This window comes from Equus asinus, chromosome 16 (assembly GCF_041296235.1).
Source record: "Equus asinus isolate D_3611 breed Donkey chromosome 16, EquAss-T2T_v2, whole genome shotgun sequence".
NCBI lineage: Eukaryota > Metazoa > Chordata > Mammalia > Perissodactyla > Equidae > Equus > Equus asinus.
The window spans coordinates 20,278,391-20,301,351 of NC_091805.1; the positions used below are offsets into that span (position 1 = coordinate 20,278,391).

Below are 22,961 nucleotides of genomic sequence, written 5' to 3' on the forward strand. Positions count from 1 at the left end.
GTAATTGACATTTGGTGTTGGTTTATCTTAGGGTTACAATAAGGCAGTGGATTGGTGGGCCTTAGGAGTGTTAATCTATGAAATGGCAGCTGGCTACCCCCCGTTCTTTGCAGATCAACCAATTCAAATTTATGAAAAGATTGTTTCTGGAAAGGTGAGTAATACATTTTATTATTCTTCTAATATTCATTATTTCTATAATGAATTTGAAGCTTTGTGGATTGAAACCCTTTGATGTCATCACAGTAGTACCGTAAATTGAGAAAAATACAGAAATATCTATAGTTGCTGCCCTTGTATCTAGCATTCATTTAAGAGAACAGCATAAATATTAAATCTTGAAGTCTCTTAAGAAAAAAGGGCAGGGGCCAGCACGGTGGCACAGTGGTTAAGTTCGCACATTCTGCCTCAGTGGCCAGGGGTTCACCAGTTTGGATCCTGGGTGTGAACCTATGCACTGCTTGACAAGACATGCTGTGGCAGGCATCCCACAGATATAGTAGAGGAAGATGGGCACGAATGTTAGCTCAGTGCTAATGTTACTCAAAAAAGAAAAAAGGGCACTTTTACAAAGAAACTAGCAAAATATATAAAGCAGTTTTCTTTTTGTAAATCACTTGCAAAACACAGGATCATAGTCCTAATTCTCAATATTCCTTCAAATAAATAAAAATTGTTAGTTGTTTTATGTGGATATATTCTTGGAGAGAAGTTTTAGGAGCTATTTTTATATGCCCTTGCTTTTTCCAGAGAGAATTCTTGTTTAAATTATGTCAAACACCACAAAATTGGAAGTAAATATAAAATAGATAAGACCTTTTTAAGATGGAAATTCATAGAAATTATGTAAACAATTGTTCATATTGATTGTGATTATAATTGTCATTGATCTTTAGCAAATATGGAAATAACATTAATTTTTCTTAAACATGAATAGATTTACTATGTCATAATCTTACATTTTGTGATTACTCTGTAAACCTTCCTTCTTTTGCATTTATAATCCCTAATTTTGTTTCCAAAGTATTTTGTTTAAAGTCAGCCACTCACTCTTCCTTTGTTCATATCTCAGATCTTTCTTAAAAATACTATAGTCAATTTTCATAGAGATGAGTCTGAGTCTTTCCACTGTGTAGCAAAGAAACAGTAGACTTTTAAAAATTCTCAGGAGGCCTTCTGTGCATTTATGATATGAGAAGTGATGTTTTCCTTATTTTCCCTTTTTCCTTTGCCTACATGTACACTCTGTTAGTGTCTTTTTTTTTCTTTAGATCACACAGCCCCATTTAGAATTTGACCAGGAAACAGAGCATCAGTCTTGACATGACATTACCCTAAGATGTGATGTAATTGACTTTTTCGTATTTTGTGACCTTTGACAGGGATTAGCCTAATCAAGCTAAAGAACCTGGAAGGAGAGAGAGGAAGTCTTTCTTTATTATTTCAGCCAGGTTCATGCTTTACATTTAGTGTGAAAGCCGACCCTCAGCATCCATGAACTTAAAATTTAAAATGTCAGCTATTCAGAAGGTACCCTGAAGGTCCATAATGTAGTAATTTATCATTTTTACCAAGACCCAGATTTCAGTGCTGCATAGCTGAGCTGTAGGAACAAAGCACCAATAGAATGAGTCTATTTAGCCACCTAGAATCCACATCTCAACACAGTATTGTTCCGTATCTCCTAGTGCATACGCAGTCTACAGGGATCACAGGATTTTCAGTTATATTTTACTGCATTTTATGGGGAAAGTTTTAAGGCAGTATTCACAAATTAGGGGACTAACTAAAGAATATATACATAACTATGTCAAAGGTAAAAAGTAAATACCTCTTACAGATAACTAAGTTAGGTGTTGATTTACACTAAGGTAATACAGAAAGGCAGAATGAAATATTTAGGTCATTAGGCATCACTTCTGCCCTTGTTACATTTGTAGATCTCTAGGCTTCAGGTTTCTTATCATTCTAATTGTTTTCACATTGCAGAATGTTAAAGTCACAGTAAAAGAACTTTTGAGATGAACAAAAAGATCAAAAAATATTAGTAGACAAGGCAGTAATTTATTTTTTAAGAATTTGAGAAGTGATTATATAAAATCTCAAGAGAGAATAAGAATGAAAGGTCATATGAAGAGTGATGAAAAAACTAAAATACTTTAAAATCACTGCATGAGAGAAGCACATAGTCCCCCCTTACCTGCAGTTGCACTTCTACGGTTTCTGTTACCACAGTCAACCATGGCCGGGAAGCAGATGATCTTCCTCCTGACATCTTGTCAGAAGGTCAGTAGTAACCTAACACTACCCCCTATGTCTCCATCGCTCACCTCACTTCATCTCATCACGTAGGCGTTGTATCATCCAGTGCAGTAAGACATTTGGAGAGAGAGACCACATTCACATAACTTTTATTACAATATATTGTTATAATTGTTCTATTTTATTAGTAGTTATTGTAATCTCTTACTGTGCCTGCTTTGTAAATTAAACTTAGGTATGTATGTATAGGAAAAAACATGGTATGTTTAGCATTCAGTACTATCCACAGTTTCAGGCATCCTCTGGGGGTCATCAAATGTATCCCCTGATGATAAGGGGTAACTACTGTATTTTACGAATACAGAGACTGAGAATGCAGAAATTATAGTAATAGTTTCAAATAATTTAATGACAGGTAAATTACAAAGTTCCTAAATCTTTACTATATTGCTTTTAGTTAAACTTAACTTCATAAAAGGAATCAAATTTTCTGACAAGGATGCTGTCATAACTAGATTTCATTTGCTTAGAAAAATTGCTTTAGTTAAAGTGAATATATCTTCATCTGTACGAATTGGCCTTTGTTTGCCAATCATTCTACATTGTGTAAAATTCTTTTCAGCCGTTTATGAAATATGTTTATTTCATATCAAGCTTTAACATTTATATCCAATATTAGCTTAAAATTTAAATCTGCATATATTCTAAAATCTTCACAGTTTAAATCCTACTTACCTTAAAAAGTACAACATAAAATTTTATCGTCACAAAATCTGATTTTTTTCTTCATTTACATAGAAATATGATAAGATGTTTGGTATGCTATTGTTTTTAACTAAACATACCAGATTATCTTTCCCCACAGTGGACATAAAGTTATTTTCATCCATTGTTCCCTTTACTCATTTAAAGTAGAATCATGAAAGCAGAACATTGCTATTAAGTGATCACTAGGATCTGTATTATGTGAACATAAATCATTTTCACCATTTCCCAATAAAACCATCTGTTTCAACACTCACAGCCAAACTAGAATGTATCTCTATCCACATTACAAAAATATTATTGTCTCTCTGGTCACTAGCTAAAAGCCAAATTGGAGACTAACTAGTTTTTAAATTTTTTTAGTTGCTTAAAAATCCAATTTTGTTCTTACAGACCCTATATTTGTATTTAAAATTTTTAATCATTTTAATAATACAATATATCATTTACAAGTATATTTTCATTCAGAATTGTTTTTACTTATTTTTTTAAAAGCATGTTATTTTATGCAACATTTATATTGATTATATTTCCTATCCTGAAACATGTTATAAAGATTATGCATATCAGGACTTATCAAAGTTAAAATATTTAACAAAGTTACTAATTCACTAAAGTACATATATTTGAACATTAGGTTAAGTACTTTCTCTATTACAATATTTTAACTCAAGCTGGTATTTTTAAATGCACAGATAGTTGATCAATCAGCTTGTTAGATTCTCTCCTACACATATTGTGCCTTTTAAAAAACAGAGGAGGTGGTATTTAAATGTCAAATTATTCATACAATATTAAGGTTCAGCTTTAGAAATGCATAGTTGACAGAAAAGTCTTATAATTCTTGTATTAACTATGCCTCATCCTAGCAATACATATGCTGAGTTTCTGTATATAGTCTTTAAATTTCATACCTCAGTGCCATATACTCTATGACGAGAATCAGTTATGGTTTCCACAGCAACTCTATCTGGCTGCATTACTCTTAGAAATATAAAAGTTAATATTGTGTTCAAAAATGATACTTGCAAATAAGGCAGTCAAGTAACAGCTGTTGTGGAAATAATAACTTTAGAGTCCTTATGTAATTTTAAAAATTCCTAGCTTCATTATATATAAAGTAAATATTATTCCACTTTTAATGAGCACCAAAAATGTGCACTGAGACACTATACTCAATATAAAGTTGTAAACATATATATACACAGAATGATCAAAGAGTCAGTTAATTTTTTCCTGAAGAGAAATTCACATTCACATGAAGGGTGATTGATTAGCAGCCAAATGGCTGTTCCCCTCTGTGTCCTGGGTCCCCAAGAATATTCCCAGGTTAGGTGATTCACTAGGAGGACTGACAGAGTTCAGCATATAGTAATGCTCAAGGAACAAATACCTTACCTTGTCACAAGTACCTTCATGGTAAGGTACCTTACCAAGAAGGATATAAAGCAAAATCAGCAAAGAGAAAAGGCACGTGGGGCCATGTCCAGAGAAAACCGGGCACAAGCTTCCAAGAGTCCTCCCAGTCTCCACAGGGGAGGCACTTAATTCATCCGTCAACAAGCTGTGGCAACATGGATGCAATGTTGTCCATCAGGGAAGCTCATTAGAGACTCAGCGCCCAAGGATTTTATTGGGATCGCATATGCACCCTCTACCTAGCACATACCAAAATCCCAGACTCCCAGAACAAAAGCAGATGTTTATTAGAAACCATATTGTTTGTACAAACAGTGTAGGTACAGTGAGCCCCTCGTATTGTTTAGGGAAAGTTTCACATCAGTGTGAAGAACTGTTGCTATTCCAGTTCCCAGATACCTGCCAAGGGCCAAACTTGCAAGCAAGCCTTTCTTAAGGGTAGCAGTCTCAGGCCTGCTGTATTATCTCCTTTCTGCACATGTTCTGTTTCCTTAATAACGTGCACATGCGCAGATGTACCACTATACTTTTTCTAAAATGCTATTGTTAATGCTTTTCAGGAAATTAAAATGCCATTTTCTGTTTGGCTATGGCTATAGTTAAAGAGACTTAGAGAACTCAGTAGTCATTTTCATAAAATACAAAAGCAGTTTTACCATTTGCATAAAACCCAGGGCTTTTTTTTTATACCTTGCTGTGATCATTTAAAATTCTGCTTAATACCTGCTTTGAGACAGTCCCAACTCTAGCAATCCTATGGGCATATGATTGCAACTTGTTTTGCAGGGGAGGGAATGAAGATGGGGTGGGTAATAGTCCTCTGTATCCATCTGGATTTGCTATATCTACCCCTGTTTCTGCATAGGTAAGAGAAGAGATCAGAGAGCCCACAGTCATGGTACTAATATTTATAAGTATTTTTTTTAATGTCTTAGATCTTTCTTTTTATACATAGGATCCATGTTGATGGATGTTTTCCCAAGTCCTATGAGGCAGTGTGGAGCTTGGCACCATATCTATAGGAAACCTAATATGTGAAAAGTTGTTATGCCTTTTGAAAAATTAACTAAATGTATATGCTCATTTTCGCTAGATAAATTTTTTACTAGGATTGTAGATTTCTTAGAACTGTACCTAATTTAGACGCATAATTTCTTAAAATTTATTCCAACATGCTGTGGACAGAAATTAACAGATTATTGTTTGTTGGCTATGCACAAACTTCTCTGAGTCATTTAAGCTCAGTAAATGTTATCCCAATTCATAAGAGATGATGTTACTAGTTAAATGATCTTTTCTCCCGTCAATTACAGAGTAGCAGTAAAAATTTTCCCTTCTTCTTCAGAGATCAGCTTTGTGATTTCTATGATTAAGCTGAACACAGACAAGTTTGATTTTGGTTTTATTTTATTTCTAAAATTAAAAAAATAATCAGTAAACCAGTTAGTGAATTTAAATCACCTGGTGTGGATACCATAACAACATTAACTGATTTGCTTAGAGGAAGATATAACTTCCTCTTAAATTTTTAGAAAATAGTAGTCATTCCTAAAACCAAACTGTACAAGACTTTATATTTGGGACTGAAAGCAGAACAAATATTCTGCTGAGTTTGCTCAGTGCAGAGTGAATTTTGTAGTTGGTTTAACATATTTACATAATGTAATTTGACAAAGTTGTTTAAGATATCAGCTATATTCACAATGCTGTCCTTATAAAACGGGGTTATAGTTGTCCATTTTCTCCCTCGCTCTATCAAATTTAAGTACCATAAGAAAAAAGATAGTGTTTGTTCTATACATTAACAAGTGGAGCATGCGACAAGAAGAAAGGAGGAACTTGTTGCACTCTCCAAATGACTTTTCTAGCACACACTGTCCTTGGGTAGTCTGAAAACATAATAATAGATATCGCTCACTTCTAAGTTCCTTCTTTGATTCAAAAATTCAGCTTCAGATCATTAAAATGTTATTCTAATAGAAAGGTTGAAAAATGTATTGAATTAGTGCCTACAAGATACTAGGCATGATGCAAGGCAGTTTCATAAAAATTGCCTAATTTCTTTTCATACCTGCCAGATGAAATATGCTTTCATCATTTTGTAGATGAGGTAGCTGAGACTCAGAAAGTAAAAGAGTTCCCCTAAAGCATAGAGCATTTTGTAACTGGAGTTGGGATTGGAACCCAGGTAGTCTTTCTACTGAAAGAAATAGCTTGGTAGAATTTTTGAGATGGCAAGAATGTTCACTTTTATTTAGCTTAACTCCTTTATCCTGTATTTGGTAAATCAAGACTCAGAATTGCCCAAAGATAAAAAAATAGTTTGTGCCAAAGCAAGAAAAGCTTCATAAAGTGGATGCCCACTCTCAGAGATACTGATTCAACTGGTCTTCTGTGTATTCCAAACATCTGTACTTTTCAAATTATCACAGGTGATTTTGATACATACCATGTTATTGAAAGCTTGTTCTGTGTGTCTATACTTCACTGTAGAAATAGATGTATTCTCAAGAATATTTCATTAGGAAACTCAGAAGTAACTTGGTCTCTAAAAGTTCGAAAAGAATCCTAACCAGGAAATATTAAGGAAAAGAGACCAAATAAACACTTTAGGAAGTGAATATTGCACAAATACCTCTTTCGTGTTGTACAAACACCTTTTTCATGTTAAATAATGCCAGTTTCCAGTAACTTTATCTCTCGCATCTAATGATTTAATGGGTTTAGACTGTCTCTTTTCCATATGTGGCTTTTTATAGCTACTTTCACATTATTTGCCCTATCATGGACTGGCACAAAGATGTAGGAGTCAGGAGGATTAAGTTATTTTCCCAAAAATGAAACTGAGTGAGTTGGTAGTCTCCCTGAAGCTTAGATTCCTTATCTTTAAAATGAAGGTTTAGACTAAATTAAGCTAAGCTTCCTCTAGCTCCAATATTCTAGGATTCTGATTTCACTTTCTACAGCAGTTATAACTGATGTGATAGAAAGAATACTTTTTGATACAGTTTTGAAGGAAAAACTAGTCATTTCTTCCATTATAGAAATCTTTGATGTTTATAGATTAATATACTATAAATAAAGGTATTTAAAACACAGTTTTGTTTATTTTCTGGTTTTTGCTAATTTCAATTTGATGAATCATTATGGCTCTTTACAAAGTTCAATCAACAAAAAAACCACATTTCTTATTACATTTCAGAGCAATCATGGAAAAAATATTTTCACAGTGATTCTCATTATTTCTCCTCCAGTATACTTTAAGAATATGACAGATTCCCATCCTTCACATGGCTTACTATGAGAGTGTGGGCTACCTATCAGAATCTCTGGGGAAGATGAGGGTGTGATGTGGAAGTGAAGAGGATACGTCTGTAATTTGAAAAGGTCCTCAAATGATTCTGATATCTACTATGACAACTCCCCACTACCACTCCCCATTTGACAATCACTGTTCTGAAGATTAAACAGATACACACACATTAACTAATTCAAGACCATCACTTTATCTACATTCCAAAATAAATAACTATGTAGGTGTGTATATTCTTCATGCATTGCATTGCATATTACCTGAATTCAGAAGATAATTTGTTTGTAGCACATTACTGTCTACTGTTCTGAACAGCATAAAACGGAGAATAACTGCCACGTTACATTGAAACAGTTCATTCTAAACTAAGACAGGTCTACTTCAAATAGGTTACTTCTTTGGAATCTTAGCAAAGTTAGAATATAACCACTATATAGATACGTTGTGTTATTTTTCAGGTAGACAGCGTGCCTTTTGAATACCCCATATTCTCTAGTTTTTACTCTTAACTAGCATAAATGAGGAAATGTGCAGCAAATATTTTTAAGGTGAAAATTTCATCTTAATAGTCTTTTATAAGGTTCCTGACGATAACTATGTTGAGGTTATCGGATCCTGGAAATAGTATTGTATAATTAAAAGCATATTACCTGAAGTCAGAATACCTGGCTTGGAATTACAGCTCTATCACTTATTAGCTCTGTAATCTTGGGCACATTACTTAATCTCCATAGGTGTCGATTGCATCACCTATAAAATGGGGACAATAATCATACTTACCTCAGTATTCTGTTTTGGATTTTATGAGTCAGTGCATATAAACTGTTTAGCAAAGTGCCTAACTTCTAATAAACCTTTGTGTCAGAAGTAAAAACTAGAGAAGGTGGTAATTCATGTCTTTTTTTTTTTGGAGAACATAAAACCTCTTATAATCTGTGATAATCCGGGCTTTACACAAAAGGCTTTTAGTTGCTAATTTATATGAGTTGACCCCAAATCCTGGTCATTTATTCGCTGTTCAACCTTCAAATAGCCTTCGGTTATTTGATACAAATATTAGTTTTCCTTTGGTATGATGATAATTTTAGCTTATTATTTACATTAAACTTTTTTTGATCTGTCACTAGCAGAAAAAGTAAAACTGCATAAAGTAGTGAATAGAGTTGCAAATAGTGCTTCTCAAGCTTTCATGTACATATGAATCACTTGGAGATAGAAGCTCAGATTTTCAGGCCCAGTGCCCCCATCATCTGAAGTAAGCCCCAGGAAGCTGCATTTTTATCCCCTACTCTCCCAGTTGATTCAAATGAAAGTGAGTCCCAGGACCACACTTTGAGAAAGGTTTATTTACAGAATAGCATGAGAGTGACAGTCAGAAGACTATGGTTATGAATTCCCAGAGAACTTAGTTTTGTATGATAATAACTTCTACTTTGAGAACATGAGAATGTATGTCAAGTATGTTGAGCTTTTTGAAAGTCAATATAAATTAAGGAGTTCTATATGTTTGAAGATAGTGTAACAAAGAGCAAAATTCATGAGGCTAGGAATCATAAGACTAGATTTCTAGTCCCAGCTCTGCCACTTTGTAGTCTAATGGTTGGGTAAATTATATAAAGTCCTTGAATCTTAGTTTCTCCATCTTTAGAATAGAGTTAATATTATATTCATTGAGTATGTCATATTCAACTAGGGTATAAGCTCCAAAAAATCAGAGACTGTCTGTTTTTGCTCACTGTTGTATGTCCAGCACCTAGAACAGTGCTTGATACATAGCAAGTCAATAAGTAATTGTCAGATGGATGAACTACATTATTTGAAATGATCTAATAAATTCTGGGAGTAAAAACACAAAAATGACATAGTACCTTCCCTCCAGAAACTCACAGTCTAGGGGAGACAGATATGCAAAAATACTACAGTATAGTTAAATGAATGAATGCATTATGAAGATCAACTGAGGTAATGTAATGACTCACTATGCAAGTTATAAGGTGATGGTGGCACTTGTGGAGAACCAAAGTAAGAATGCAAGGAGTTCAAAAATGGATCTGTTAACCCTTTAAAGCATTTTCTTAGGGGTCTATGTTTAGTTTGGAGTTAAGGCCTTGACAATTCAGAGAATAGGGTTTCTATTTAGTGGGGGTGGGAACATGAAGTGGGGCCTAGGTGTGCATAATAGGAAAATGGAATTAGAATGAAATTGCACATGTGCTTACACACATTGATATATACATGTACATACCTGCATGTTTGGGAGGAAGAGGGCAGTGGAAATGATTGAACATGAGTTGAAAAGGATAGCGGAGCGGGTGGTAATAATGAGAGAAAAAAGTAAGGAAGGAGGCATAGATGCAGCTGTTCTTTCTCATTTCATCTCGTAGTAGAACCCATTTTAATTTTTCAGTATCCATATTAATAAAAGGGTAAGAACTCAGAGTTAGGTTGGAATAGAGAGTTAGAGGAGAAGAATGTGTTTAAACAAAAACAAAATTAAAAATAGGCCTAGGCCTCTATGTGCCTGATATATAACATCTTCAGTTATTTTGGGTTTTTTGTTTGTTTTTAAGACTGGAGGCCAGTCAACTAATTGTAAAGTCTTCACAATTTAGGGGGTGGAAAATGCTTTTAAGCCAATCTAAATCATTTTTATACTGTTGCATAGTAGAATTATGCTTAAAAGTCATCCACTAATAAGTGAAAAATGGTTTCCTGTGCTGTGAAGGCAGTGTGGGTTTTTATAATCATTTTTAGACTTCCTTTTTGATAATCTCTTTTCAAAATGTGCATACTGATATCTTTCATATGCTGCCTTTTCTATTTAAATTACAAGTTTAAATTTATTTGTCTCTAAGAGATTTGTAATATGGGATCCAGGGAGGCTCTCTTGAAGATAGGTGAACCTTCTGACATTGCTGGAAAACTTCTGTACATTGGCACATTTTTCTGGAGAGGAGTCCATGTTCTTAAAGAGGGTTCATGACCAGAACAAGGCCCTAAGAGAACAGTTTTAGCTTGTTCACCCAAATGATTCTTTTCTTGAAGACTACTATGGGGATGAAAGTGTATAGTTAAAAGTATTTCAAGATCATCACTACATATTTTTGTTTATATAATGACTTAAAAATAACCCTTTCTGAAATCAAAACAGAAATATCATGAGTCTTGGAATGTGTTTTTCACCAAGCGGTGTGTTTGTGCAGGTCCGATTCCCATCACACTTCAGTTCAGATCTCAAGGACCTCCTAAGGAACCTACTGCAGGTGGATTTGACAAAGCGGTTTGGAAATCTAAAGAATGGTGTGAGTGACATAAAAACTCACAAGTGGTTTGCCACAACAGATTGGATTGCGATTTACCAGAGGAAGGTGAGCCTTGTCTTTCTTTAATTTAAAAGCTTTTTACAAGTTGGTGTTTAAATTGTGTGTAGTAGAGATATTTTCAACTTAACACATGGTTTTTATTTTTTTACCTTTTGAATTAATCCAGTGCAGAACTTAAAGGACCTTTACCACCCACAACTTAAAAATGTTTTCTCCTTGATAACAGAGAAAGCATACATTCTATTTTGACCATCAATCTGAAATGTTCTCCTTGTTCAGTTTTTCCTACCTTTGCCTGTTACTCTTCACAATACCCTGGTAACTGTATATTAGACAGTGTCCTAAGGGTTTGCATTTGAAAACTGATATGAAGCCACATTAGAAAGACAACATGTAAATAAATCAATTCTCCTACCCAGAATTAGCACACAGCCAGATTTAATAGCATTTAATTGCCAGATTCATCAGATATTTTTTAGTCTTTATCACTTCACCTTTGTAATAAATTGAGACATTTAAGAAATGATTTTGCTGTGCCTGAATTACTTTTAGCTCTTCTTTTTCTTCTTAAATGCCAAGTTAAAGATAATTTGTATGAATAAAGTGTTTTTATCTTGAATATATTTAATTGTTTCTCTTTTTACATAAAACCAATACTTTTGATGTTTCAGAGACTTGCCATATTTAATAACGGTGTGCAGGCATATGAGTGAATTTCCTTAGAAAAAAAGTAAATTCTCTAATTAAGTATTAATAGCACAGTTTTTCTAATTTAAATATTTTATAAAAGATTATAAAAACAAAGCATTAAAAGAAATTTTAAATGCAGCAAATAGAAAATATACCAAGGCCAAAACACTGTGAATGATCTGCAGCCTCTGTATCCCTTAAGAGGGGTTCAGAAACTCTCTAACCATTAAATTAATGAACAAGGTCCATAGCAATTTAAAACAGATTTTTAGATTTCATAAATAAACATTTCATATTTACTTATTTTTTATAAATTTCCTGGCACCAATGCAGTACTTTATAATTAATGAAAGTAACGCTGTAACTTCACGTTTTAATCTTTGAAGTAATCCTGTGGGATCGGTAGTACCATTTTCCCTATTTTTCTGATAATAAAATCAGCTGAAAAAGGTTAACTACTTTAAACATAATCATACAACTGCTAAATAACGCCTATATTTGATTCCAGATTCTTCAAATTCCCAATTCCAGGATCACATTACCCTTTTAAAGACCTTTACTATGGTTATTAAAATGAAGCCCCAAACCACTAAACAACACGTTGTTTCATAAGATTTTCATAGATTTTACATATGATGTGCTTAACTTGTATGCTTTGAGCATTTTAGGTATAGGAAGACTCTGCCTCAAAAGGCAGCAAAGAAAGAGCAGGAACCCTGGGGTTAGGTAGACGGTCTGAATCCCAGATCATCCAGTCATGAGCAGTGTGATCTTGACCAAATTATTTAGCCTCTTTAAAGCATCAGTTTTCTTAGCCTTAAAATTTGGATTAAGGCAGAGAATGCAAAAGGAAGAGTAGTTTGGGGAGAAAGATCAGATAGATTGGTCCAGGTTTTATTTTTGGTTTGGTTGAGGTAAGTTTCATGTGGTTATAATCAGGTACTTTGTTAAGTAAACTAAGTTGAAATCGTCATGATCCCATCACCCAGGTAGCACCTCTGTTGACATTGGCATATGCACTCTATTTTCTGTGCTCTCCATCACTGCAGCCCATTCCCTTGGCTTTGGTAACCACCTAAGATCTCCTTCCTCCACCCCTGCACTTTCCCCTCAGCTTCCGACTGTTATATCACAATTACCACCTACTAAACCATTTTATTTGTTGACTTATTTAATCTATATTTTCTTTTAGTGCTTTTTCATCTAACTTCTTTGTGTTGTTAATAGCCAATTATCCTCTCAGTATTTGTTGAATAATAATAATTTGGCCCCTTATTTGAAATTCCACCTTTACTAATATTAAATTACTATATATTTCAGTCTGTTTCTTTTTTGTTTCTGAACTTTACTTTTTATGAGTTCTTTCTATTTTTGTACTGTACACCATTTATGTAGCTTTATAATGTGTTTTTTTCAATTTTAAAAATACTTAGATATTTAATGTGAGGAATTCTTATAAATATTCATGAAAAAGAATACATAATTCAATATTTTTTCCAGTTTTTTTGTTGTGGTAAATACACATAACATAAAATTTACTATCAACCATTTGTACGTGTACAGTTGAGTGGTATTAAGTGCATTCACATTGTTGTGCAGCCATCACCTCCATCGATCTCCAGAACTCTTTTCATCTTGCAGAACTGAAACTGTGTACCCATTAAACAATAACCCCTCTGTTTATTGGTCTTTCCAAATATTTATGCTGTATTTGGGGCTCATAATTGGGATTACAGCATATTAAATTAAAAAGAACCAAGATCATGAGAATTCTTCATAATAAGCATGTTATGTTTCTGCATTTATTCAAATATATTCGGTCATTCAGTGAAGTTTTAGGGACCCCCTTCCTCATACAGGTCTACTTTATTTCTTAAAGTTATTCCTTAAATTTATATTTGGGTTGCTATTGTGAATGTGTTTGCTTTCCCAATGTAATAGAATATAGGGGAAAACCTATGATTTCCATGCTTATATTGTAATTGGCCACCTTACTAAATTCTGTTATTGATTTCCATAGGTTTTTCTGTTATTCCCTTGAATTTTATTAACAGACAATCAGAGGTGGCGGAGGTATCATTGCCTCTTCTTTTTCAATATTTGTATCTTTTATTTCCATTTTGTTTTATTATGTATGCTAGAATGTCTAGAAAAATATTTTAAAACAGTAGAGCTGTTGAGTTGTCTTGTCTTGTTCCTGTTTAGAATGAGAATGCCTTTCTCGTTTTACCATCAAATATGAAGTTAGCTGTTTGTCTTGGATAAATATTCTTGATCAGGTCAAGGAAATAGCCTTGATTCCTAGTATACAGTAGTTTGTCTTCTTTGACATATTAGTATGATGAATTGCATTGGCGAGATAGCCTCACATTCCTGAAGTGAACATCATTTAAGCATGGGGTATTACTATTTTATATCTTCATGAAATCACTTAGCTAAAATTTTATTTAGGATTTTTACTTCCATGGTCTTAAGTTTTATTGACCTGTAGTTTTTGTTTTTCTGGAGCTGAGATTATGTGAATTCATAAAATGAGTTTGGAAATTTTCCATGTTTTTTATTCTTTGGGAAATTTAAGAAACAGGAATTCTCTTGCACAGTAGTCCTCCCTTATCCATGGTTTTCCTTTCCACAGTTTCAGTTACCCGCAGTCAACTGTGGTCTGAAGACATTAAATGGAAAATTCTAGAAATAAACAATTCATAAGTTCTAAATTGTGTGCCACTCTGAATAACGTAATGAAATCTCTAGCCATCTAGACCCACCCATCATCCCATTGTCCAGAGAATCCATGCTCTGTGCACCCCCCACCCGTTAGTCACTTAGCAGCTGCCTCAGTTATCAGATCGACTGTCGAGGTATTGCAGTGCTTGTGTTCAAGTAACCCTCATTTTACTTAATAATGGCCCCAAAGCTCAAGAGCAGTGATGCTGGCAATTCGGATGTATCACAGAAAAGCCATAAAGTGCTTCCTTTAAGTGAAAAAGTGAAAGTTCTCAACTTAATAAGGAAAGAAAAAAATCATACCCTGTGGCTGCTAAGATATGTTTTATTATTAAATATTGTTGTTAATCTCTTACTGTGCCTAATTTATAAGATAAACTTTATCATAGGTATATATGTATGTATAGGAAAAACATTGTATACATAGGGTTCAGCACCATCTGCAGTTTCGGGCATCCACTGGGGTCTTGGTATCTCCTGCAGATAAGGGGAAACTAATATATTTATTCCTTGGAAATTTTAACAAACTAATTTTTCTTTGGATATTGGTCTTTTCAAGTTTTTTGCCTCTTCTTAAGTCAATTTTAGAAATTTATATTTTTGTATAAATTCATCCGTATCCCGTATCTTTATTGATATTTATTGTTAATTAATGCTATATTGAGATGTATTTGAGTTAGTTGAAGTTTGTCCATTTTATTAGTATTTTAAAGATTTATGATGTATTTGAATCTTTTCATATTTATATTTAGAAATAAACATTTCTGCTATTTCTTAGCATTTACTAATCTATCCATATCGTGTATTGTATTTTTAACAATTATTCTTAAAATGGGATAGAACTGAACTGCTACTGCTAGTCTAGAGTTCATGTGCTTTCCAAAGGACCTGACTTGTCCGAGGTAGTAAACAGCTTCTCTGCCAAGAAGTAGCATACTATAATTACTGGTTGTAATATTGGACAAATTGATCGACAGCAAATCTTGATTGTCAACACAAATGGACTTGGGGATTCCTGGATAATTTACAAATAGAAATAATTCAGTACTTTAGCCATTTGTTTTAATATCATCTCAATTATAACTGTGCACAACAGTACAAAAATGATAGTAAATTTGAACAGTTTTCATAGTCTTTTGTATTCTCTGACCAAGTGCTCATGAACAATGAACTCGTCAAAGGCATCTGGCAGAAAGACAAGAAACAGAAGAATGTGGCCTGGATAGGTCACACTGTGCAGTCATTCTCTAGAGATGATTGTTCCCAGAGGGGTGATCCTAAATTGCTGCCTGGCTACACATGAGGCGACTGTCTGCTTAGCTCATCCTTTTGCATGGTGCAAAAAGCAGCAGTCCCCAAAGTAGGGCATGCCAGGCAACCAGCTGGCAAACCAAAAAATGCTATGAGACTTTCCATGCCTACTTATTTTTTACCTTATTCTTTTTAAATTTCTTATTTGTGTGCATATCTTAGTATAGTCACATGTGTAATTTATAAGTGATTAACTATATATATATTGGTCATATACACTCAAAAATGTTTTACTAAAAGGCATATAAATCAAAAAACGTTGGAGACGGCTGGTGTAGATATTAGAAAGAGCTGTGGACTGGAAGCAGAGAATCATGAATTTGAAACCTGCTTTAGCTACTTATTAGTCATGTGAATTTGGTCAACTTTCTGTGTTATAATCTATAAAATGGACATAGGGATACCTGCCCTGCCTCTCACAGTGCTGTATTGAGGAAGAAATGAAACACCATGTGTGTAATTGTTTCTAAGTATTAAAAAGGCTGTATAAATTGTGGTATTATTCTTTTGGAAAGAGAAAAAGGTTTTAAAATCTTTTTCTCAGACATATTCAGTACACCATATAATCTTTATAAAGACAATATTTTAAATAATGGAAAGATTTTTTTTTAGGATCCAAGGAGAAAACTGTTCAGAATTTAACGGTTGTATAATTCTAAAAGAGATATGTTTCTTTCCAACTTCCCAGAAAGTTTCAATAACCAGATATTTTAAACAAAATAAACTTGGGAATTAAAAAAAAGGAGATTAAAAGTAAGTCTAAGAATTATTTATAACCTAAGGAGAAATGAATTAAGGAAAAAGGGGTAGAAAACAAAGGCTTTAGAAATAAGGAAGTGATAAAGGAAAAACTGGAGTTCTGTAACCTTAAGTGCCAGCCTTTTGACGCCAACAGTTAATTATCCTAGAAATCTCTTATGTATTGTGTTGGCTTGACCATTCCTTGAATGAAAATGTTGAGATTAATAGCAAACCTACTGTTTGCTTCTTCTAATGCTGTTATCATTTAGGGACTTAGGCATTTAAAGATGCCACTGTGTAGTAACAGTGGGAATTTATTTCCGTTAGTGTTTGGAAACTCTCAAGCATCTCTTTTTTCTGTTTCTTATTTCGATATGTGTGTTTTTTTCCACACCACCAAGCACTTAATTCTGATACCGTAGCATCAGATCCCATAGGTTAAGGGCTGGGTTCTACAAGACTGCTCCCCCACCACCACTTCAGACACCAGTCGCAAGTCCAATCTGTCACCTGTACTTCTGACTAACTGGCTAGCCATTGGAGTTCCCACAGACTTCTCCTGGGGTTTGATTAATTTGCTAGAGTGGCTCACAGAACTGAGAAACTTTACTTACCGGATTGCTGGTTTATTGTAAAAGGCTGTAACTGAGGAACAGCCAGATGGAAGAGATTTGTAGGGCAAGGTATGAGGAAGGGGCTCAGAGCTTCCTGCTCTTTCCAACAGACCCCTCTCCCCAAATCCCAACATGTTCACCAACCCGGAAGCTCTCCAAACCCAATCTTTTTGGGGGTTTATGGAGGCTTCATTATGTAGGCATGATTGTTTAAATCACTGGCTATTGGTGATTGAACTCAATTTCCAACCCCTCTCCTCTCCCTGGGGATCAAGGGGTGGGACTGATGGCTCCAACCTCTAATCACATGTTTGGTTCCCCTGGCAACCAACCTTCCCCAACTTAGGTTACCTGGGGTCGCTCCAAAAGTCACCTTGTTAACATAACAAAATACACCTTTACCACTCTCAACACTTAAGAAATCCAAGGGTTTTAGGAGCTCTGTGCCTGCAACTGGGATGAAAACCAAATATATATTTCCTATTATATATCGCAATAGCACTCTTATTTTTCTCTCTATCTCAATTATAGGTTGAAGCTCCATTCATACCAAAGTTCAGAGGCTCTGGAGATACCAGCAACTTTGATGACTATGAAGAAGAAGATATCCGTGTCTCTATAACAGAAAAATGTGCAAAAGAATTTTGTGAATTTTGAAGATGAGCAACAAGATGACATGAGGGCTCACACTCAGTCTTTGCAGTCTGTTGAGAGGGAAGGTGGGGCTGAGAGCGTCTTTGTTGAAGCAGTTACCTAGTTCCTTCATCCCCGCGACTGAGTGAGGTCTTTGTTGCCATCGTCCGTGTGTGCACTCCGCATCCACCTGTGTCACAAGGCACCACTAAGCAAGCACTGTCTGTGCCGTAACACAGAGCTAGACACTTTCCTCCTTCTCTTTGGTTTGTCTTTCTCCTCTCCTCCCACACCCATTTCTTCCTTTTTCATTTTCGTTAGTTTTTCTCCAAACAGTGCTCCATTTTATTTTGTTGGTGTTTCAGATGGCAGTGTTATGGCCATGTGATATTTGAAGGGAGGGATAAGTGTTGCTTTTAGTAGTTCTTGACAATATTTTTGTTGATCAATGGCTTGAGGATATACTTTCTAAAAATTATTTTTACTTTGAGTAGCTCAGACTCAGTTTTGCCAAAACTCTTGACAGTTTTTGAAGATAGAATGTCTTATCACCAAGGAAATGTATACAGATTAAAACAATAAGCGTCTTAGAACTCACTGTTCTGGCAATAAATCTGGATAGACTAATATAGAGTAGCTAGACCCAGCAGTTTGGATTCCTGTAGATGAGAGGGTCTCTCCCCCTTCACTTCCTTTTAGGTCGTCCTCCCCTCAAGTAGTTAAGTGACCAGCCTGTGCAGTGTGACAGACGTCTCATTCACAGGGAAAACTAATGAGATGGGTCATCGTGACCCCAGTTCTCTCACTTGGTACCAGCATTTCTGTAGGTATTTGAGAAGAGTTCTAAGATTTCTAAACCTTGACTCTTCCGTAAGGGTTTTAGCCAGTATTTTAATAGAACATGACTAATAAAAGTGACAAGTTTTTAAGTTTCTCAAATAGTCCTCATTGTAAACTTTTTAAAGGAAAAGAAATGAACTAAAAAGAACAGTAATATGGACAAATGCTTTGCTAAATCAAGCAAGTGGCTTGATTCTTGTAAACAGTATAGATGCACACTTATTTAAATGAGGTTTTTTGTTTGTTTTGCTTTGCTTTGTTTTGTCACAGTTAAGAACAAAAGAAGTTGTTGCCAGGTTATTCTTCTGTGTAGCATATTGTCAGCCTAAGGTAGAGGCCTGTGGTGACTTCAGCTCTCATCCTGTGCCTCCTTGGTGAGGAAAGGGACAAAGTGGATAAAACTGCCACAACTGCATTTTAATTTTGAGGTGTGATATTTTTAGACATGTCATAATTTCTAAACTTTCTTTAGGTAAACAGAATGTATGATCATGCAGATACAATTTTAGTATTTGAGTTTAGTTTTTTTATACTTTTTTGCCAACTGACTTAACAACATTGCGGTCATGTGGAAATTTCGAGCACTTTTGCACATTAGTTCAGTGTTTGTTGAGAAGCCATGGCTTAACTCAGTTTTTTAAATATTTTTTTCCCTTTCTTTTAAATTTTTCCATCTGGTTTTATCTCTGTGTGTCAGTGACCTATCTTAAAACAACACACCAAAATAGTTAAAAATAAACTATGTTCATTTTTTTAATGATCAATTTACATTCGTGTAAAATGAGCTGTTTTTAATCAAACTGATCTTAGTGGACATAAGCGTTCTGTTTGCTTCATTATTGGTGCGGGTGGGTCACTGACTACTTCTTTTCGTCTGTACCACACCTTCGTGAAAGCTTTGAGACATTGGAAAAGCTTGTTGAGATGTTCTCTGCAGCAATCTGTACGTCTTTTAGTTGTCAAGTGTTTCTGCATGGTTATGTCACTTAAAAGCTGATACTGATTTCAGTTGGTCCACCTGTATTTAAAATGTGCAAGAAAAATATGAAATACTTTGCTGTAGCAAGTTTTATGTAACAAAAATATATCATCATGTTAATAAATTTAAAACATCGTTTGTATAAAATATTTTAATTAGTTTTTTTGTATTTCATTTAGACCCAAGAACATGCTGATCATTGTATTCTATATGTATGCTATAAATTCTATGGTAGCTTGTTGTATATTATTGTAAAATTATTTTAATAAATCAAGGGGATGACAATTTGATTATTAAATTTTAGTTTTCAGTAACTAAAAAGATTTCTATGAACTCTAAAAATATTTTTTTTTAATGGAACTACTACTGCCCAGTACGACTTGCTGTAGAATCCACCTAGGTAAGTGACTCCTAGGCATACGTTGGTTTTGAGGGCTACTTAGCCATTCCATTTTACCCTGAATTTAAAAGACATGAGCAAGATTTCAAATATATCAAGGGAGTCTATTTCTGACCAATCAAGTACACTGAATTTGAATATCTTAAAAGTATGTAAAACTCCCAGTTTTAGCCACAATTTAGCCAAGAACAAGATAAAAACTTGAATTAGAAATAAGTGAAATGAATCAGTATTTAATCTCAGATTGCATTATTTGAAAGAGAAGAAATTGAGTTTTAACTCAGTTAATAATGAGATGGCATCGTGGAGGAAGGAGCCCTAGCCTGACAGTCAAGACATCTGGGTCTCAGGCCTGGTCTGCCACTGCCAGCGTGACCTTGGCCTCAGTTCTCCTAGTCTCTAAGGTCCCTTCTAACTTTCATGTCAGACAAGGTTCTTTTCATTTGACATTTTGAAGGGATAATGAGCTTTAAGTCTTGGTAAGGTGATATTTTAGGCAATCTTTCTTCTCCTTATCGCTTACAGTGTTCTTAGAATTCTTTGAATATCATGAGAACCTCGTGTCTGTTCTGATTCCCTCCTCCTTCCCTGATGCTAAATTTCCAATTGATATCAAACTGTCAACCTACCAAAAGAGATATTGTGGCTTGTGGGTATTGCTGTCTTGTTTTTGATATGTTCTTGTATTGACTGCCCATTGGCCTGAAAATACTCATTGTTAAGCCTAAAAAAAAAAATCACTTTTCTTTCCCACTGACTGTTTTTTCTGCTTGTTGTAAGAATCAAACGAGATATTGTATGTGAAAGCACCTTGTAAACTGTAACCTATCAATGTAAACTGTTAAGGTGTGTTGTTATTTCATTAATTACTTCTTTGTTCAGAATGAAATTTCCTATGCACTACTGTAGCTAGGAAATGCTGAAAACAACTGTGTTTTTTAATTAATCAATAACTGCAAAATTAAAGTATCTTCAAAGGATAGAACTATTGAGTCTTGAATTCTATTTGGTGCCCTTCTCTGCTGATTTATTTTCCGCGGATACTGCTGATGCTCACAGAGCCCTGATTTCTATGTGTTTGGGTTGGTCTTGTGGTGGTGAGAACAAAGCCATAGGCAGAGAAATGTCCACCAGTCCACTCCCACTGGGTGTTTACTGAGAAACTGCTGGATTTGTTCCGTAGTTTCTAAAAAGTGTTTCTTCTTCCTCACACTATTAGTCCAAATTACTCTTAACATAATGTTGAAAATACTCATATTTAAAGGATTGATGTTGCAAGAACTCTCATCCTTATATTGTAACAATGAACTACGAATTTATGCTTTTTTCTTCAGAAGTGTTTTTGAGGTTCACATTACCTCTTCTGGTTTTAGCCAGGTTGATTAGTTGTCCTTGACCTCAGGAAATAAGTTTTTAGGTAATTATTATAATAGCTTACCTTTTTTAAAAAAAAAAAAAACAAGCCTCTGAAGACACTTAAAACTCAACTCAAATGCTTTTTTTTTTGCTTAAGGAAGATCCGCCCTGAGCTAACATCTGTGCCATCTTCCTCTATTTTGTATGTGAGCTGCCACCACAGTATGGCCACTGACGAGTGGTGTAGGTCGGTACCTGGGAACCAAACCCAGGCCACTGAAGTGGAGTGCGCCAAACTTAACCACTAGGCCACAGGGCCAGCCCGGCTTACCACTTTTTTTATTACTATGATTGTTACTGCAAACATTTATAAATATTGATGCATTTTAAAATATGGCATTAACTATTTTTATACCAGTGCTTGCTTCATTTTATCATTGTCAGGGCTTAATATAAATTCCCGTTTTCTCATTCCCTTATATAACTAATTATAAAAATCTGGGCATATCTTTACTCCAGAACTATCATCATTTGAAATCCATTTAAATTTTCCCTTAGGCACAAATATTGGATGTGAAGTTAAGTACTTTCATTTTAGCTTTCTGAAAAGATTTTTATGCCTTCTTTAATAGCCTTTGTGCCCTCTACTTTGTGTCCCACCCAATTTCATATGTTGAAGTCCTAACCCGTAGTGCATCCCTCTGACCTTCTCTTCTGCCTCCTTCTTTCACTTTTGAAGACTCTTGTGATGATGTTGAGCCCCGCCTGGATAATCCAGGATGCCCTCCCTGTTCTAAGATCAGCTGAGGAGCAACCTTAACTCTGTCTGCAACCTTCATTCCCCTTTACCACGTAACTTAACATATTTGCATGTTCTAGGGATTTGGACGTGGACATCTTTGGGGCCCGGGGAAGACCTTATTCTGCCTACCATACTTAAAATTTATGTCCGTTTAGGTGGAACATATGATTATCTGAAAGCTGGGAGTAGACACAATCTTTTCACAATTCAAAGAGAACAGAGGCTTCAACTGAGATTTTCCTCAAGAGTAGTGCTTAGCATGCAGTGAACGTTCAAGTACATTGTGCGAGAACTTGAATAGCAGTATCAGTTCTGAGACCCTTGAAAGATACTCCACATCACTATTCATCAGCAAATTGCAAATGAAAACCATAATCAGATACTACTACACACCAATAGAATGACTAAAATTATTATTATTATTATTTTAAAGATTTTGTTTTTTCCTTTTTCTCCCCAAAGCCCCCCGGTGCATAGTTGTATATCCTTCGTTGTGGGTCCTTCTAGTTGTGGCATGTGGGACGCTGCCTCAGCGTGGCTTGATGAGCAATGCCATGTCTGCACCCAGGATTCGAACCAATGAAACACTGGGCCACCTGCAGCGGAGCATGCGAACTTAACCACTCGGCCACAGGGCCAGCCCCGAATGACTAAAATTAAAAACACTGATAATACCAAGTGTTGGTAAGGATGTAGAGCAACGGGAACTGTCATGCATTGCTGGTGGGAATATAAAACGGCACAAACACTTTGGGAAACAGTTTGGCAGTTTGTTATAAAGTTAATCAT

The 22,961-nt window shown here is 34.9% G+C and overlaps 1 protein-coding gene across 7 annotated transcripts in view; it reads left to right on the top strand.

The window, feature by feature from the left end:
• PRKACB (protein kinase cAMP-activated catalytic subunit beta) overlaps positions 1 to 20,999 on the top strand; it is a 132,161-nt gene extending 111,162 nt beyond the window's left edge. For all 7 annotated transcript variants that reach the window (XM_044749063.2, XM_014830100.3, XM_014830101.3 and 4 more), the window contains 3 exons: positions 32 to 154; positions 10,963 to 11,127; positions 17,694 to 20,999. In XM_044749063.2, coding sequence (XP_044604998.1) covers positions 32 to 154; positions 10,963 to 11,127; positions 17,694 to 17,819 — 414 coding nt within the window. In that variant the 3' untranslated portion in view covers positions 17,820 to 20,999. The remainder of the gene's footprint in view (positions 1 to 31; positions 155 to 10,962; positions 11,128 to 17,693) is intronic.
• The last annotated feature ends 1,962 nt before the right edge of the window (positions 21,000 to 22,961 follow it).